Source organism: Lemur catta, chromosome 1 (assembly GCF_020740605.2).
Source record: "Lemur catta isolate mLemCat1 chromosome 1, mLemCat1.pri, whole genome shotgun sequence".
Taxonomy (NCBI): domain Eukaryota; kingdom Metazoa; phylum Chordata; class Mammalia; order Primates; family Lemuridae; genus Lemur; species Lemur catta.
The window spans coordinates 26,779,907-26,799,964 of NC_059128.1; the positions used below are offsets into that span (position 1 = coordinate 26,779,907).

General features: G+C 42.3%; 1 protein-coding gene across 4 annotated transcripts in view; it reads left to right on the forward strand.

The window, feature by feature from the left end:
• The window catches only part of ZFYVE1 (zinc finger FYVE-type containing 1), a 46,295-nt gene that overhangs the window by 18,330 nt on the left and 7,907 nt on the right, over positions 1-20,058 (forward strand). For all 4 annotated transcript variants that reach the window (XM_045564448.1, XM_045564455.1, XM_045564470.1 and 1 more), the window contains exons 3-6: positions 2,969-3,473; positions 6,505-6,719; positions 17,635-17,741; positions 19,718-19,826. In XM_045564448.1, coding sequence (XP_045420404.1) covers positions 2,969-3,473; positions 6,505-6,719; positions 17,635-17,741; positions 19,718-19,826 — 936 coding nt within the window. The remainder of the gene's footprint in view (positions 1-2,968; positions 3,474-6,504; positions 6,720-17,634; positions 17,742-19,717; positions 19,827-20,058) is intronic.

Sequence of the window (20,058 nt, forward strand, 5' to 3'; positions counted from 1 at the left end):
GTGTATCATATTTTCTGTCTATATTATTGTTTAATTTTAATTTTTTTTAAGAGAGAGTGTCTTTGTTCAGGCTACAGTGCAGTGACGTCATCATAATTCACTACAGCCTCAACCTCCTGGCCTCGAGTGATCCTCCCACCTCAGCTTCCTGAGTACCTGGGACTACAGGTGTACACCACTATACCTGGCTAATTTTTAAATATTTTGTAGAGGCAGGGTCTCACTATGTTGCCCGTGCTGGTCTTAAACTCCTGGACTCAAGTGATCCTCTCACATTGACCTCCCAAGGCACTGGATTGAGCCACCCAGCTTCTGTCTATTTCTCTAATTGCTCTTTATTGAACCAACGGATGCTTGAGAATCAGAAAGGTGGTTTTTTTTTGTCTTTGATGGCTGGAAGATGGTGTGAAGGTTTATCACTCCTTTTGCTGGAGTCAGCATAACCTATTTGGATTAGGAGCTTTGACTCCAGGGTTCTGTGTCCTGAGAGTAGGAGCTCTGAGCATCTTTCTGGAGCTCTAATCTGGGATCTCACTGGCCCCACGTCTCTTCCTTCCTGGCCTGGCTTTTTATAGGGACTTCAATTTTCTTTAAACTATTAGCAGAGAAATTATGGGTAGATGAAGTTTGACCAATAAAGTTTTTTATTTTTATTTTTTTGAGACAGAGTCTCGCTCTGTTGCCTCTGCTAGAGTGCAGTGGCGTGATCAAAGCTCATTGCAACCTCAGACTCCTGGCTCAAGTGATCCTCCTGCCTCAGCCTCCTGAGTAGCTGGGACTACAGGCGTGCACCACAACCCCCGGCTAATTTTGCTGTTTTTTGTAGAGATAGGGTCTTACTCTTGCTCAGTAAATGTTTTTTGAAAGTATACAATTCATTGTTTTTAGTGTATTCATGAAGTGATACAACTCTTACCACTATCTAATTCTAGAACATTTTTATCCCTCCAAATAGAAACCCTGTATTCATTAGCAGCTTCTCCCTATTCCTCTTCTTCTCAGCCACTGGCAACCACTAATCTGCTTTTTGTCTTTGTGAATTTGCTTGTTCTGGACATTTAATATAAATGGAAACTTATAACATGTAGCCGTTTGTGTGTGGCTTCTTTCACTTACCATGGTTTCAAGGTCTCAGTACTTCATTCCTTCCCCTCCCTCCCCCAGAAGTATCAAGCAAATATTATTTGATAGCCAGTTACTTTCATTTCACAAATTTTTTGGGCATGTCTATTAATACTTCTTATTTTTATTATTTCTAGAGAGAAAATCATTGAACTTTAGCCTCTCTATCTGATAATTGGGGGTGGGGGTGGGGGGCAAACTGTCACTTGTCCACTTCAGAAACATATTTGGTGAGTTGAATTACTAATAAAAAAATACTTTGGAAATATAATACAAAATATTACAAATTCTATAATTATAACTGAAAAGTATTTCATTGTCTTTAGAATAAGAGAAATGTGATGATATTTCATATGCTTTTCTCATTCTCCCAGTCTAAGTTTAGGTAAGTGAAACTTAAATAAAAAGTCTCCCATGGATTTAAGGAAAATCTGCCATCATAGTAATTTTTCTGGCCCACTGGAAAACTAATTGAAATGATTCAGAATACATTTTCCAGCAGAATCTTTCAGATGTACAATTCCTTCCAAATACTAGTCTCATCCATTTCTATCCAATCATACAAGTATAGGAAAATACAATAGTATAGTTAAAAAAAAGAAACCAATACTAGGTCAGTAGACATTACTTCAATACAAGGGTCATTATTTGCCAACAGTAGAACTATGTAGTCTCAATACAGCATTCTGAGCCCCCTCTGAAGTTTAGTGAGCAAGGAATTAGGAAGACTATACAGGAGGAACTGATACAGTCCTGACAGGAAACTTAAGACATAAATAAGAATTTCTGCTATGCCAGGTCAAAGTAAGAACACATTTAAGAAATATCCTAAAGGTGAGAAAAGTAAATGCATAATGAAGTAAGGGGTGGAAGCAGATTGATTGCTTTTTATAGCTGAATAGTATTTCAGTGTATGGATATACCACATTTTGTTTATCCATTCATCAGTTGATGGGTGTTTGGGTGGTTTCCACTTTTTTGGCTGTTATGGATAATGCTCCCATGAATGTTCACGTACATACAAGTTTTGTGTGGACATCTGTTTAGTGGAATTAGCATCATATGGTAACTCTGTGTATAACTGCCAGGCTATTTTCCAGAGTGGCTTTGTGATTTTACATTCTCACCAGCAGTGAGCATTGCAATTTCTGTACATCCCTGCCAATGCTTATTGTTGTGTTTTTGATCATAGCCATTCTAGTGGATGTGAAGTGGCATCTCATTATGGATTTGATTTGCATTTCCCTAATGATTAATGATGTTGAGTGTCTTTTCATGTGCTTATTGGTTGATGGCATATCTTCTTTTGGAGAAATGTCTATTCAAATTCTTTGCTTATTTTTTAATTGGGTTACTTGACTTCATTGTTGAATTATAAGATTTCTTTGTATTCTGAACACCAGTCACTTATCAGATATTTGATTTACAAATATTTTCTTCCATTCTGTGGATTGATTTTTCACTGTCTTGATGGTGTTCTTTGCAGCACCAAGTTTTTAATTTTGATCAAGTCTAATTTATCTATTTTTGCTTTTGCTACTTGGGCTTTTGGTGTCAAGAAACTGTTGCCTAATCCAAGGTCACAAAGATTAATTACTTTGTTTTCTTCTCAGAGTGTTATAGTTTTAACTCTTTCATGACTACTAAGTTCTTATACTGACTGAGGCTTAGAAGCTCCTGTGAACCGTTTGCTACAGGTGGGAGGTTGGGGTGCTCTTATCCTGGAGCTTCCTTTCCTTGTCACCTTGACAAGTCAAGCAAGGACCTTGACCCTGGGAAGCACTTGTTCTTCTTGTGTTTCTAGCTATTTTGCAGCTTCTGTATTTCATTGTCTTTTTTTTTAAAGGTAACAAACGAAGAGGACTTTATTAGAAAATTGGACTGCAAACCTGATCAGCATCTGAAGGTGGTTTCCATTTTTGGAAATACTGGTGATGGAAAGTCTCATACTCTCAACCATACTTTCTTTTATGGCCGTGAAGTCTTCAAAACCTCCCCTGCCCAGGAGTCCTGCACCGTGGGAGTGTGGGCAGCCTATGACCCGGTCCACAAAGTAGCAGTGATAGACACGGAGGGGCTTTTGGGGGCTACCGTGAATCTAAGCCAGAGAACACGGCTGCTACTTAAGGTCCTGGCCATCTCAGACCTGGTCATCTATCGAACTCATGCAGACCGGCTGCATAATGACCTCTTCAAATTCCTTGGGGACGCCTCAGAGGCTTATCTGAAGCACTTTACCAAGGAGCTCAAGGCTACCACTGCCCGCTGTGGCCTGGATGTCCCTTTATCCACTCTGGGTCCTGCAGTTATCATTTTCCATGAGACTGTGCACACTCAACTACTGGGCACTGGTGAGTAGATGGGGTACTACATTACACGTGGACCTTTCTAGATGCAGGGAGGCAGCCAGCCATTGGGCTGCAATAGCAACTTGGTAGTGGTAGATTGCCCAGAAAAGGATGAAGTGACTGACCATGTCAAAATCTGCTTGTAGGCCGCGTAGCATAAGGATTGAGAATTGCCAATTGGCTTTGGCAATATAGAGGTCCTTGGTGATCTGGGTAAAGGCTGTTTCCCTAAGGCAGTGGGCGTGAAAGCTTAATTGGAGTGGGATCAAGAGAAAACAGGAAGCCAGGAACAGTGGCTTGCTTGTAATTCCAGTTACTTGGAAGGATTGCTTGAGCCCAGGAGTTCAAGGCCAGCCTGGGCAACATAGTGAAATCCCATCTCTAAAAAACAAAAAAAATGTAAAAAGTAAATAAAAAAGAATAGGAGGAGAAGAATTAATGCAGTGAGCATATTCACCTTTTTCAAAGAGTTCTATAAAGTGAAGCAGAACAATGAAATTGTAGCTGGAGGCTGATGTGGGATTTCAAGGGGTTTTTCCCTGTTTAAAATTTAAGGTGTGAGATATTACAAATATTTGTGTACTGATGGGGATGATTCATTAGAAAGGGAACAATGCAGATGCAAGAAAGCAGGAACAATTGGAGTGATGCACAGGTGGAAGGGTTGGCCTTAATTAGGACCGTGGACAGTTCATCCAGAACAAAAGGAGAGAAAGGAGAGTGTGTGGACACAGTTGTAGGTAAACAGGTAGATGTGGTGGTGGTGTGGTGTGGTGTGTGTGTGGAAGTTCTTGTCTTATTGTTTCCATTTGCTTAGAGAAATAGGAGCAAGATGAAGATCATCACCTGAGCAGGAGGATGAGGGAGCAGGTGCCACAACAGTAATTAGATGGGGTTGGGGGCGAGGAGGACAGTAGTGTTGGCCCTAAAACAATTACACCATTCACCTGTTCATTTAGTCATCAAAGGTTATTGAGTGCACGTGTGCTGAGCACCGAGGCACACAGCTAAAAAAAAAAAAAAAAAAAAGGCAAAAAGCAATTCCCACTCTTGAATCGGTCACAGTCTAGTTGGGGAGACCACACTGTGTTCTGTTCTGTAGATGTAGGTACTGGAGCTATGGGAGTGTGGAGGAGGGACTCTTTATACCTCCTGATGGGATCTAGGCAAAGGGCAGTGACTTTTCAAAGAGAGACTTGGCTAGAGGAGGAGAGGAAGATGTTCTAGGAAGAATAAATCCCCAGTGGCTTCAAGGAGCAAGTTGTGTTTGGAGAACTGCAAGTAGTTCTGCAATAGCTTCCAAAATTCCATTCTTGCTCCTTTCAATGCAGTCTCCATGTAGCATCCAGAGTGATCTTTTCAAAAGCTTAATTTATACTTTAGATCATGGTATACTCCTGCTTACAGTCTGTCAATGGCTTTCGACTACATCAAAATAAAATCCAAACTCCTAAATATGGCATTTCATTCTAATTCCTGCCTAAGTCTCTGACGTCCTTCTCTAGTTTTATCCCCTTCCTTCTCTTCCTGTCCACTGAACGTCACCCTCCCCGTCTGAAGCATGGCTTGTAGGGGAGGGAATCGTGGAAATATACAGGGATCAGGTCATGGGTAGCCCTGACTCAGTTCTCAAGAATGACAGGAGTCCCTGAAGGATCTTAGGCAAAGAGTTATATGATCATATCTGTATTTTCAAAAGATTCCCGGGTATCCTATTGCAGGCATGCCTGGAGGCTGGGAGGAGGTTATCGAGGTACCCAGATGAGAAGTGGTGGAGATTGAATCTGGGCAGTGGCAGCAGGAGGAAAGTGGACAGACTGGGCCATAAGGGAGATTGAATCTGAAGAAGCTGGAACCAGTTGATTCTGGTGGTACCAATTAGTCATGACCTATAAGAAGATAAGAAATCTAAATGTTCCAGAAAAGGTCGGGCATGGTGACGCCTGCCTGTAATCCTAGCACTCTGGGAGGCTGAGGTGGGAGGATCACTTGAGCTCAGGAGTTCGAGGCCAGCCTCAGCAAGAGTGAGACCCCATCTTTACTGAAAATAGAAAGAAACTAGCTGGGCATGGTGACATGTGCCTGTAGTCCCAGCTATTTGGGAGGCTGAGGCAGTAGGATTGCCGGAGCCCAGGACTTTGAGGCTGCTGTGAGCTAGTCTGAAGCCACGGCACTCTAGCCTGGGCAACAGAGTGAGACTCTGTCTAAAAAAAAAAATAAAGGAAATTGAAACAGAAAGGCTTTTTAACTTTACCTCTAAAACATTTATGGAATCCATATGTACTATCACTGCTTAAATTTCTGGACAAATGCTGAGGCTGTGGGCAAGCTAATACCCTCATACATTGGTAGATTGCCCACGGCTTCGTCACATAAGACCAGAATTTTCAAAGTACAGAATGTTAAATGTTCATTAGTAGGTGACTGGTTAAATATATCCACAGGATGGAAGAGTATATATAGCTGTTAAAAAGAATAAGGAACTTTTCAGAGTATATCATGACAAGGATAGATACTTATAGTATGTTATTCAGTGATAAAAAAGCAAGTTACATGTATCTGTTGGTAATTGTGTAAGTCTGTCCGGGCCTGCTAGAGTCTGAAAAAGAAAAAGTCTGAAAGGGTGGGAAGTAGGAGGGAACAGAGGACATACATTTCTTTCCTTTTATGCTTTGGCATGTCTAGATTTTTCTTACAATGAGGAAGTTTTAATTTTAAAAAAGACTCTTCCTTGAAGTATAGTATACACATAGAAAAATGTACATCATATCGAAAGTGTATAACATGATGAATTTTCACAACCCAGATGCACCTGTGCAGTCAGCACCAGACCACGGAACACCAGCTGCCCCCTCACGCCCCTTTCTAGGCAAGCGGAACCTGAATTCTAACAGCATAGATTAGTTCTGCCTGCTTATGTACTTCATATATATGAGTCTCAGAGTATCTTGCTTTTATAATGAAACATAGGTGACTTTTTTTGTGAAAAGAGAGGTCACTCAGTGCTCATGTGCCTGTATTTCTGCTTGGACAGATCACCCCTCAGAGGTGCCAGAGAAGCTCATCCAGGACCGGTTCCGGAAGCTGGGCCGCTTCCCTGAAGCCTTTAGTTCCATTCACTACAAGGGGACGAGGACTTACAACCCTCCCACAGACTTTTCTGGGCTTCGGCGTGCTTTGGAGCAACTACTGGAGAACAACACTACCCGCTCTCCCCGGCACCCGGGGGTCATCTTCAAAGCCCTGAAGGTCAGTTGGCTTCTGCCCCACATGCTGCTCATTGGGTACCAGTGGGTGGTGAGAACACGAAGTTCTCCAGCTTGTTCGGTGCTGGCCATTGGAAACTGGGGCTAGAAAGAGAGGTCAGAAGAAGAGGAAGCACACAAATGGAGTTCGCACTTGTCAAATGCCTTCATCTTGCTAGGAGTGCAAGCATGGAGAAGTCCTGAGTGATAGTAAAAAAAGTATTAAGTCCTCATCTTGGGAGAAATACTAGGTTTTTGGGGAAAAGGAAAAAACATTCATTTGCATAGAACACAGTGGGTGGTTTGGTCCAGCCTTGGTGAGTTGATATGTTGAGGCTCACTGAATCTGGACAGTCTTTATGCTTTTCTTTATATATCAACTCACTTTTTTTTTCCTTACCTACATTAATTTGTTCAAAGAAGGAAACTTTTTATTATCACTGTAAGTGGAAAACTAGTATCACAGGTGGAAAATTACCAAGACAAAACACAAAAACCCACCGTACGATAATAATAATTGCTGTTTAATACATGCCAAAATTCAGAGTACTCTGTATGGGTTAGTTCATGTAGCCCATGAACTTATACCAACTCCATGAGTTAAGTATTATTATCATCTTCATTTTGCAGATCAGGAAATTGAGGCACAGAGAGATGAAGTAATTAGTTACACATGGTCACTAAGTGACAGCAGGCATAAACCCTGGCCATTTTACTCCAGAGCTCCTTCTCATGAGCAGGAAGGCTCTCTTGCCTCTCAACAAGTATTTCTTAGTTAGAGGCTGTTGCTAATGGAAGATTCTGAGACTGGGGCCTATTTTTTCTTTACTTCAAAGGGAGATTAGCAGGTGTTCAGGTGATGATAAAGATACATTATTACCTATGTGAGTCTTTCTCCTTAACAGAATCTGAAATTTTAAGAAAGAATTGGAAAGGAAGTGATTTCTACTGTAGAATTTGGTGTTAGGGTATCATGTATAATCACATCCTGTTTCACCTAAAATCCATCATAAACACCAGTGATATGAAACCCACCATTTGGGAAACTGATCTGTAAGCATTATATCTTTTGTTTCTTAAAATGGGGTAAATTGTTTTTCTTTTGTATCCCAGCAGTATGAATGTATTGTTTAGCTAAGTACAGTAAAATCCTGTTAGCACCTTGCTGTTCCACAGATTGTTTCCCCTGTAGCCCGTCCAGATGGTGCTGGCTGCTTTGTTGCAGAGAACCAGCTGCCTGGGTGGGCTGCTAGCCCTTCAACCATGACAGGTGCTGCGGAACCCACCTGAGGCCCTCAGGGATTAATCTGTCGCCCCTGCTTTATGAAATAGCATCTTAGGCCTCCCAGGTACTAGGTAGGAGGAGATCACTGTACTGGTTATTATCATCGCCCTCCTGCAGTGGTGCTGCTGCTGTACCACTCCTACGTTGTCACAGCCATCAACAGGCAAGAAATCGCTGGAACAGTGGCAATGCGGGGAAACAGAATAGGATTGAAAACTATGACTTGAGGTATTACTGATTATTGAGAATTGCCACTTTAGAATTGTAAAAAGTTAGGTAGTCTCCATGAAATGTGATGTCTCATCACACGTGCATTGGTCAGAGCATTCCCTGGTTCCACTAAAGCTGGGAAAAGTTTTCCCAAAAGAATTTAGAAGTTGATCGTATCATTATGGAAATAAGAATTCTAATTTTAGGATAGTTTGTTCAATGGTCAGTTTGTATTACATTTTCTAAATTCCTACCCTTCTGGTTTACATAAGGAATATAATGCAAACTACAGAAAATGCAGATATTTCAGTAGAATATAACAGTGAAAACCAAGACCATTGATAATCCCTCCAACTAGGGATAGCCACCGTTAACATTTTAATGTGTGCCCTCACAGTATGTTGTATGCGTTGAAAAAGTAAACATACGGTTTGCCATCATATTATAGATGTACATATGTAATCCTTTCTCCATGTAACATCAAAAACGCTTATATAATCTTTACAAATAGTTTTTTTTTCTTTTTCCTCTAAAACTCCTGAGCTTCATATAAATAGTTTTGATAGCTGCATAATATTTCATTGTTTAAATGTACCAAAATAGCAATTGTTGGACAAGATATTGTGAGTAAATTTTCTCTATTATAGATGATGCCACAACTAAATATCATAAAAGCTCTTTCTATATTTGGAATTATTTTCCTAGGTTATAGTCTCTTGAAATAGAAGATGGTATCAAATTTGTATGACTATAAATATATACATATTTTTAACACATCACGTTTCCATCATCTCACACAGTTGGATATATAATCATATTTAAGAATTTTTGCATTTTCAGTGTCTTTTTCTATTTGTCTGTTTCTAGTATTTCAAGGATTTTACTTCATAATCTCTCATCTTAAATTTATACTTCTTTTGGCCGGGCGCGGTGGCTCACGCCTGTAATCCTAGCACGCTAGGAGGCCAAGGCAGGAGGGATCACTTGAGCTCAGGAGTTCGAGACCAGCCTGAGCAAGAGTGAGACCCATGACTGCTAAAAATTGAAAAATTAGGTGGCCATGGTGGCACATGCCTATAGTCCTAGCTACTTGAGAGGCTGAGGCAGGAGGATTGCTTGAGCCCAGGAATTTGAGGTTGCAGTGAGCTGTGATAATGCTACTGCACTGTACCCGGCGCTACTCTGTCTCAAAAAAAAAAAAAAATTGTACATCTTTAATTTATCTTTCTTCTCTCTGATGAATTCATCATCTTGATCCCCTGAGAACACTGCTTCCTTTCTGTAGTTTGCTTTGTGCATACCTTGTGTTACCATGCTTGATGCCTACAGGCCCAGGGCAGAGGACCAGAAGGGAGCAGAGCGTTCGGGCCAGTGTGGAGTGGGAGTTGGAGAGAGGGCAGGGGAAATGTCAAGAGGATTTGAACTCGGTATGAGGATGCCCAGTGGGTCAGGGGAGAGATGTAGAACTGGAAGGAGAGGGACAGAAGGGACAGGAGAGGGGGATTTAGCATAACCCCTAGTTTACGTAGGAACAAACCTTGGGTGTACACTGGTTGGCTTAATCCATTGACTTAAAAAGGTTTGAAGTGGGTCACATTGGAAACAATTAGTGAATTTGGGTAAATTGTGTACAGCAGTTCCTTGTACTGTTTTTGCACTTTTTCTGTAAGTTTTAATTATACATATAAAAAAGGTTTGAGGTTTTTTCATAGTAGTTAAAAGCTTGGGTTCTGAAATCAGAGCTGTGTTGGAATCCCAGTTCTGCCTGTACCAGTTGGTTGGTCTTGGGAAATTATTAATAGTTTATTTGTTCGTTCATTCATTCAACAAGTAAATGAGCATTGCTATGTGTCAGGTAGAGTTTGAGGTGCTAGAAGTACAGTGGTAAATAAAACAGACAAAAAAATCTGTGCCCTTACAGTGCTACTTCTTCAAACCCTTTCCCTCATCTATACCATGGGGGCGATAATAGAATGTTCCTAACAGAGTTGAGGTGGGGATTAAATGAGAACATACTCAAGAAACAAAGTAGTTGGTATATAGTAAGTGTTCATTTTTGTGAATAATATTAAGGAAAAACTATGAAAAATGATTTTTGTCATGAATAATTCATGAAATACCTATTCTAGTTAGAATTTACTAAGTGTACTTAGATATATTGGCTAATATGTCCTTGTAGTGGCTCAGAGGCAGTCAGAGTGGAAGATAATACTTAGTAATGCAAACATTCTCAGAAGAGGCTGAGTCCATGCTGTGATATACAAAGGGCTATAAATCTGATCAGTATGAATTACAAGGTAAATAGGCTAGTGGCTGGATTCCAGCAGGATTTTTTGCTCTTCTGGAAGCTACCCCCGCTTGATGTTTAAATAATACTATCAGGAACACTGAGTGCTGTACGTGGTCATTAGCGCGCAGGGTTTTTCCCCTCAGGAGTCTGGGATGTGCTGCCTCAGGCCAGTTTGTTAGGCACTTTTGAGAAATACAGTTACACTGTATTCTTATGAGGTGATAAGATTCATGAAGCTTTCTGTGATTCACATGAACCTGGTCAGCTGGAATTCTGATGATTCTTAGTAACTGGTGTCCCCAAAATTTCACCTGCACTTGGTATTTCCTGTTCTCTGCAGTGTAGCGGCTGTGCTCCAGTGAGGAGTACGACCTGCTCCTTCTGTCTATGGGAAGGAGTCATCTCTTTAAGCATGTGATTTGGGTTCTCTCCAGAGAATTGTGCAGTTCTGGCAATTTACCCAAATCCTTGAAAAAATTGTTTTTGCTTTTTGTTTTTTTTGATCGCTTTTTGTTGTTTTTATCCCCCTTCTTTAATTAGAAGTAATTAATTCTCTGATTGTCACTCTAATAGAAAGCTACCTTTAAGGTCTGCATTAGGCAGATTGACCAAGTAGAGTTTTATTGCCATTAAAATTGACTCTAACTGAAGTCTTCATAGTTCACAGCAGTGTATACTATAATGTCTACCTGTTCTCCACTTATTTTTAATTTTGTTTTATGCTCTTGTATCTGTTTTTGTAACTAGCCTGAATCCTTTTTGGGACAAGAGAGTAGAGATGGCTATAAACAGATAAATTATCAATGCCAGAATAATTTGTTTACCTTCTTGTTTCTCCCATTTTTTTCTCTTTCTTTCCTTGCTATTTTTTACTTGTAGTTCCTCACTAACTCACTTAGGAAACATTTTGAGAAGGCTAGGGACAAGTTTTGATATGACTAATGTGATTCTTCGCTACTTATTTTAAAATTAAAATTGATGTCTTGTATGCATGTGCAGTTTTATACCATACTTTTTTTTTAATTCAGCATATTATGGGGGTTATGTTTAGGTTTAGGTTATGTATATTGCCCTTGCCCCTTCTCCCCCCCAGAATCAGAGCTTCAAGCGTGTCCATCCCCTAGACGGTGGGCATCGCACTCATTGTGTATGTATACACCCATCCCCTCCCCACTCCACATCTGCCTGACACCGATTAATGTTATTCCTAAATTATACCATGCTTTTTTAATGGAACATTGAAGCCTAGCATTTTTTCTATGCCATTAAATATTCTGTGAAAACATGATTTTTAAATAGCTGCATACTTTTTATTTGTATGAATGGATCATGTTCTACATTTAGTATTCTGCCCTAGGATAATAGTGGTTTTCATTTTTCCCTATGATATTCTCCATGTATATAAAGGTATTTGTCCACATTCTGCTATTTCCTTAGGAATAACTATGACTCCCACGGTTACTACTGGCTAGCCTTTGTGACATGCTCACTATATGCCAGGTACTGCTCTCTGCACTTCACATGTATTAATAATTCCTGTAATCCTCATACCAACTCTATGATGTAAGGAAACTGAGGCACAGAGAGGTTAACTAATTTGCCTGAGATGGCTTATCTAGTAAGTGGTGGAGAATTTGAACCAGGTAGTCTGGCTCCCAAGAGCTTTTTTTTTTTTTTGAGACAGAGTCTCACTCTGTTGCCCGGGCTAGAGTGCCATGGCATTGGCCTAGCTCACAGCAACCTCAAACTCCTGGGCTCAAGCGATCCTCCTGCCTCAGCCTCCCGAGTAGCTGGGACTACAGGCATGCACCACCATGCCCGGCTAATTTTTTCTATATATATTTTTAGTTGTCCTGATAATTTCTTTCTATTTTTAGTAGAGATGGGGTCTTGCTCTTGCTCAGGCTGGTCTTCAACTCCTGACCTCGAGCAATCCTCCCACCTCTGCCTCCCAGAGTGCTAGGATTACAGTTGTGAGTCACCTCGCCCGGCTGCTGAGCACTCCCAAGAGCTTTTAACCCTATGCTATATTCCTTCTCACTAGTTATTCCACTTCTAAAGAGGTCAGAGGATGTGGCCATTTTTAAAGGTTCCTGATCCATATTTCCAGTTGCCTTTAGAAAGGATATTCCCATAAGTTGCAAGGTGGGAGGATCACTTAAGGCCAGGAGTTCAAGACTAGCCTGGGCAACATAGCAAGACCCTATCTCTACAAAACAAATAAAATTAGCTGGGCACAGTGGGGTACACCTATAGTCCCTGGGGTAGGAGGATGGCTTGAGCCCAGGAGTTTGAGGTTGCAGTGAGCTATGATCGTTCCACTATACTCCAGCCTGGGTGACAGAGTGAGAACCCGTCTCTTAAAAGAAAAAAAGAGATATCATTTAAAAAATTACAAAAGCAATGCATATTCATGATAATTCAAGTAGTACAGAAAATGTGTGAGGCATGAGTTAAGTCCCTTTTCCTTCTCACCTCCCTACTCCTCACTCTGTAGAGGTAACAATACTTTCTTGCATAAGCCTCCAGAAATTTTCAGTGCTACATAAGTGCATAATAAGTATATGGTTATCTTTCTGTATTAGTCCATAATACATGCCTTAATCTTTCTAATGCCATTAGTATACTTTTAAAAAGTTATTAGCTATATCTTATTTATGAGACTCCACCTGATTGATGCAGCACTATTGGATTCAGAAGGAGTGCAAGTACTACTTTTCACATTCATTATTGACCAGGAAATGTGGATTTGGAAATATGATTAATGAGAAGGAATGAAGAGTTTGGAGAGAGAGAGAAATCTGCAGCCACTTTCTGCCCTAGTGGCTTGCCCATATGTGCCTGGGAGTAGTTTCCTACTCACCCTGCTGACAGGATCACTTTCCCTGCCATTCAGCCACCTTGTGGTCCAGGCTCCCAGGCCCCACTCCCCTTTTTTCTAGCTGGGTTATTTCTCGCCTTCTTGACCATTCACTCCTTTGCTCAGCATCCACAGTAACAACAGCCCATATCCCTACAAGCAGAGCATACCCTCACTGAGCAGGTAAATCTGTTTAAAGAGATGCTAAGGTCCCTATGGAACAACAGAATTAATATTAAATAAAGGAGTTGAATATTGAATTAACTATGGTTGTCTGTACTTAAAATTCTTAGTAATTGGGAGAACCATTTTATTTCTTTTCTTTTATTTTTTTATTCTCTTTTACCTGGAGCCACGCCCAAGAAGCCTTGAGCAAGTGGACTCCTGGGAGAACTATTTTAAAGTTGAATTTGTATAGGTTTTATGTAATCCTTTAGCTTCTGATCTCTAAATGTAAAAACTGACTTTCCAATTTCATCACATCAGGAAGCATCTGTTAAGTATTTATAATGTTATTGTGTTTTGTGGGGGTGGCATCTTTGATTAGATTATAGAAGAATGTCTATTTTGAATCAGGAAAGTCACAGCTAGCCCTCGATGACTGGGGCTAACCCTTTAGGCACAATAGAAAAAGCCACACTGTTGTCAAAGCAACTGAAGTTCAAGATCATCTGGTCTCCAGGCAACCTTTTCCAGACTTGCTTCAAATGCTTTCCCAAGCTTTCTCAGGAGAGGCCCTTCCTGGTCCTCCTCTTCCAGCTTTGGGACCCCAGGAGGGGGAGAGCCCAAGAAACCATGGAATGATGTGAGGTTTGGAATTTTTGAAACTGCTAGGAATGAATATATGGATCAGGTGGTAGGTAAAGAACTGGAAAAGAAAATTCATGTTATAGAGAAAGGACACTTCCTTCCTACCCTTGTATCTAAAACACACTAACATTGAGTTTGCTTGTTAGTAGTTACTGTTGTATTCCCGTAGTCTTGATTCTTGTAAGGCCTTCTGAAGCTTGTCATGGTTTGATTCATTACTGTCAGCTTGTGACTTGTGAAAGAAGTGAAATGCTTTTTCTCTTACCCCGCACATGAGAGGGTGGGTAGAGCACCATCTGAATTGTCAAGGCTGGTTTGTCTGGGAGTTCTTTTTCTGATGTCATAAGAGGTTACTGTTGCATTGGACAACATAAGCTAATAGTGAATTTGTCTGTGGCAGGGGATGACGGTGGGTCTGTGGGCATAAGCACTGTGGGAAATCAGGCTGCAGATTGTTTCATGCCGAGCTTTGCGGTACTCAAACCTGTAACTCTAGTGATGAGGGAGGATCTCTTGAGGCCAAGAATTCGAGACTAGCCTGGGCAACATAGTGAGACCCTGTGTCTACAAAAAATGAAAAAAATGTAACCAGGCGTGGTGTTTCATGCCTGTAGTCCCAGCTACTTGAGAGGCTGAGGCGGGAGGATCACTTGAGCCACAGAGTTTGAGGCTGCAGTGAGCTATGATCATGCCACTGCACTCCAGCCTGGGTGACAGAGCAAGACCCTGTCTCTTCAAAAAAAAAAAAAAAAAAAAAAAGCCCCCATACCTTCTGTAGTGGCTTCTACATTTCTAATTTCTATATTCCTTAGCTATCTCCTCTTTTTTTCTTACTTTCTCTATCACCTCATTAGATACTTGAACATCCTTTGCAGCTAAATACTCCCCCCTCCCCCCCCCCCCCCCCCCCCCGCAAATGCAATTATCCATGGAGACCAGTGAGCTATCATGGAAAGGAGGTTCTTACATCCTGTACATTACCTGGATTAAGTAGTAAGAGTGCCTACTGAAGAATGTAGAATGATCCTCAGCATTAAAAACAAGAAAAATGATATTAATAACAGCAGCTAACATTTTCTGAGTGCCCAGTCTATGTCAAGTGCTCCACATGGGTGACCTCATTTGATCTTCACAGTGTTGTCTGTGAAGAAACCTGTTGAGGAAGGTACTACTGGAATTCCCATTTTATAGATAAGGAAATAGAGGCACGGAGTGTGCAAACTGCCAACTACAAGCTGAAATGACTTTAGAGGTCTCATGTTCTATTTATGCAAATTTTCTGTTTAGTTTCATAGTATATCCATGTTTGTTTTTTATATAAAAATAACTTCCTCCCCCAATTTTTTTTTTTTTTTTTGTGCCGTGGTGTCAGTCACTTACCACACGCAGCTAATTTTTTATATTTTTAGTAGAGACAGGGTCTCACTCTTGCTCAGGCTGGTCTCGAACTCTTGACGTCAAGTGATCCTCCCACCTCAGCCTCCCAGAGTGCTAGGATTATAGGCGTGAGTGGCTTTCCTCTCCAAATCTTTCAGTGACTTGATGCATTAGGAAGATAATGCTCTATTTGCTCTCTGGGGATGGCAGCAGTGTTATGTACACACCTGTTTGAGAAACACAGCCTTAGGAGTTATCAATAATTTGGCCAGTTAGGGAGTAGTTACCCTTAAATCTGAGAGGGACTGTGGGCATGGGATGAAGCCCAGGACAAGGCCAGGGCCAGGAGAGGAGGGCAGGGTTGGGATGTGAATGTGGGGTTGGCGCTGGGGCACTTCACCCCAGAGGTTCTAGTTGAGTACCTGTTGGGATCTTTGCTAGCGTGGAAGGAGGATACAAAGGTAGGAGACATTTTTCAGACTGTTTAGATTCAGTCTGGGAGGTAAAATACAACAGGCCCATAGCTTTGCATTGTTGCCTAATCACTCAATTCTTAGTTCAGGTGTTGAGTACAACAGAGAAGGCAGAGAGTGATGTGGTGGTTGGGAAGGCTTCCTAGGAAGAGGGGAAACAAACAAACAAACAAAATTGGCCACATTTTGAAGTAGGAGAGAGAATGGTGGGTAGGCTGAAGAGTGATTCCACTTGCCCTGCTTCTCACTTATTCTCGTTAATATTCATACATATATTCATTCATATGCTCTCAAAATCTTCATTTTCTCATTAAGTTAACTCTTTACAAAATTACCCTCAAGAAGGGCAGGACTTACATGCATTACTATTTGTCAGACCATTTTTGTTAGTCTAAAGGGGAGGATAGCCACTTGGTCAGCCATCGCTGACAGATGGTGTTTTGTGGTCCTGCACATTGTCCCTGCAGAATCTGAATTTGAATGCCCTCGGGTGAGCTGTGCACCCTCCGTTTACCATCCTCCTTGCCGCTGCCCTTGCCTCACACCTGACCTGAGTCATCATTGATACCACGTGCCCTGATAGGCACTTGCAGTTGCAACTCCAGGTGTTAAGACTGAATTGAAAATAGGAACAGGAACCTTAAATAAGAAGCTCTCATTCAGTGACGCTCTCTTCAGAGCTCGAGAACCTTAGCTTGGGACCTAACCTGTCCTTTTCCCAAATCTCATCTTGAAATTTCTTGTGCCTTTTTACTAAAGGAAGTAACATCCTGTCCTTTTGCTTAGGCTACTTTCCCTTCTCTTTCCCTGAATAGTGCCTGGCTGCCTCACACTGTGAGACTGAAAGGTAGAAGCTTGTATTTAATGGTTTTTAAAGCCCGGAAAGCCCATTTCTGTAATCAGCCTGAAGAATATTTTCAGTATAAAGTAATGAGGGAAAACATGGTTAGAAATGCAAGCTACCTCTCAACATAAAATTTTTGGTTTGCTTTGCAAATACTTTTTCTTTGTTTCTTGGTATTTATTTAGGCCGTTTGCTGCCTTCTAGGTTAGTAGAGTTGAGAAACAGCTGCCAAACACTAATAATTCTCACTTGTTTTTTGGATGATGCTGTTTTTTCTTCTGTGTTGAGTGAGTTCTGTGGCCTAGTAAACTCCAGTGCCTGTGGTCAGAACCGGGATCGAAGCCCAGGAAACTCCCAGCTTACTTGAGGGCTCTGCCCCTGACTTAAAGGGGAGCCACCCTCTCGGTTTCTTGGCTCCAGCTTCACAAAGGTGAAGTGGGCATTAGTATTTGTGATGGGCTGGAATGAAAGACTGAGTCTGTGAGGTGTTTGTAACCCCCAAGGCAATTAGGGGAGAAAGTGACTTTGCTTTCTCTTGACCCCTTGGGAAATGGGCTGGCCGGTTCTTTCGGAGGTTTCCTGTGGTGAGGGTTCGTGTGAGTTGGGCCAGGAAGGTCAAGGGTAATAAACAGAAGTTGTTGGGTTCCCTCTCTGGCTGTGGTGCCTGTAAGAAATACGCAGTGAGGGCATCTTAGAAAGGCAGATCGCAGAAGGGCCAAAGCACAGGGCTTTCTGCTGAGTGCCAACATGTATCACCTTGTCCTTGGCAGGCCTTGAGCGACCGCTTCAGCGGTGAGATCCCTGATGACCAGATGGCGCACAGCTCCTTTTTTCCAGATGAGTACTTCACCTGCTCCTCCGTGTGCCTCAGCTGTGGGTAAGTGAGGCCAGCCCTCCCCTGGCCCCCGCCATGGGAGTCGGGGCTTAGAGTGGTGCTTCTCAGACGCCGGTGAGCATGCCGGTCACCTGGGTCTGGTTAAATGACACGGTATGGTTTCCATCATCCGGGGTGAGGCCAGAGATGGTGCATTCCCAGCGGGTTCCTGTAAGATCCTGGTCATCTGGAAACCACACTTTGAGGTAGCAAGGGCTTCAAGAAAACGTGGCCATGAAGAATCCCCTGAAAATTCCAACTGGTGTAGATGTGAAATTGACTGGCTGCTGGTTTCGGCAGTTTTTGTGGCTGTAGATTTTGGCTTGGGCTCACCTGCTTTTCTATGTTTCTTCTACTGCAGCTTTTGGTCATTTGCTCCTAGCATTCCATTTATTCAACTCATATTTGAGTGCCCCCTTGTGATTCCTTTCACTGTGAGGACAGATACTTAGAACATGTTAGAATTTTCCAGGGAAAATTCAAAATGATTGAGGCTGGGTCCCCATTCTGGAGATACTCATTTAGTGGATCCCTGGGTAGAGCCTCAGCATCCATGTGTGTAAAAAGCTGTCCAGGTGATTCTGGTGTGTGGCCTGAGTGGAGAACATTGAGTCAGGGCAGTGCCTCGCAAACTCATCTGCACCTGCATCCCCTTGAGACTTTGGGAAAATGCAGATTCTGAATCAGCAGGTCTGGGTGAGGCCCGAGAGTCTGCATTTCTAGCAAGCTGCCAGACGATGCCGTGCCTCTGGTCTACGCACCCCACTTTGCCACACAGGGATTAGAGCAGAATCTCACATTGTAGCCTGCGTGGGAAGGCTGAAGGGGTATCTGAAAACAGATTGTTGGGCCCTGCCCCCGAGGTTTCTGATTCAGTAGGGCCTGAGAGTTTTTATTTTTTTAATAAATTCCCAGGTGCTGCCACTTGCTTATTGGGACCACGCTTTGACAATCCCATTGGATTAGCGTGAGCTTTTGAAGGCTATTAAGTCCCAGCCTGGTGACTTGACTGATGGGCAGGTGATTTAAATGCAGTGGATCAAGATCAGATTGTAGTCTCTGGGTCCTGTAGACACGCCCTCCCACCCCTGTCACCACCGAATTGTCTTTGCTCGTATCAGGACCACTGCCCGTGTCCTCTACACTAGCCCTTCTACCGGAGGGGACCCGAGCCTGCTTCTGTTATGAATGGCCTTTCTGCCCTGAACCCTGCAGGCCACCTGCTAGGTACTGAACCACCTCCGACCTTGGTTAAAAGAACTTGGTTCTTGGATTATACAGCCTGGGCCAGGTAGAACTAAGGATTATCTTGGAGAGTTGAGCTTGAAAAGGGGAGAGGGGTGTTAGTTGCCAGTGTGGTTTACCTTCCTTTTTGCTCGCTCCATGAGCCCAGCATGAGAGGCTTAAGCACTGTTAGATCATTGCTTTTCCATTCTGAGCCTTGCCAGGATTTCCAGAACTTTCCCTTTTATCATAGTGAAAGTCTAAAGTCCTGATCTCTGTTTTTGCATTGTCAGGATGACAGAGCTTACTGTTCATTTGGAAGGTTTTCTCGTTCAGCTTAAGCCTTCCCTTAATGCATTGCCAAATTTTGGGGGTTGGTTTTTGTTTTGCATCTTGGCAGCCTGTTCTGGTTAAACTTTCCATATCATCTTGTTTGGTTTTTGAGTTTTCTGAGAGCCATTCAGGTTTCATCTCTGGTCAAGTTGGTATCTTTTGGTCCCTCCATTCCTGCTGAGGGGACAGGGAGTTTTCCAAGAAGGGATTCTTTTTCTCGTTTGTCCTCATACAAGGGTAATAATAGTTGCTGTACCTCCGCAGTGCTGTTTATTGCAAGAGCTACCCTTTCTGTGCTCAGCATCTGAGACCTAATTAAGGGTCTGGTTTTGGCCCTGAGCCTGGCTCAGGGTCACACTGTTCTGTGTAAGTGGCATTGGCTCCTTTAGCCAACTCATTGTCAGTTTTTGGGCTTCACTCAGGGTTGGATGTAAGAACAGCATGAATCATGGGAAGGAAGGAGTGCCGCACGAAGCCAAGAGCCGCTGCAGATACTCCCACCAGTATGACAACCGAGTCTACACCTGCAAGGTGAGTCCTCCCAGCTTCCCTCTGCCCCAGCAGCTGACTTGCTGGTCGCACTCTCCATTCCACAGGGCTGTCTTGGGGCTGCCCTTTGCTGCATCCCAAAGTGTTTGATATTCAGACTGAGTATCTCTGAAACTTCTCTCCAGCTCCAACCAAAAGAACTCACATGTCTTCATTGCTGGGACCCCCTTCGTTTATTTTAAGCTTATTTTCCTCCTCATTCTGTTGAGCTTGT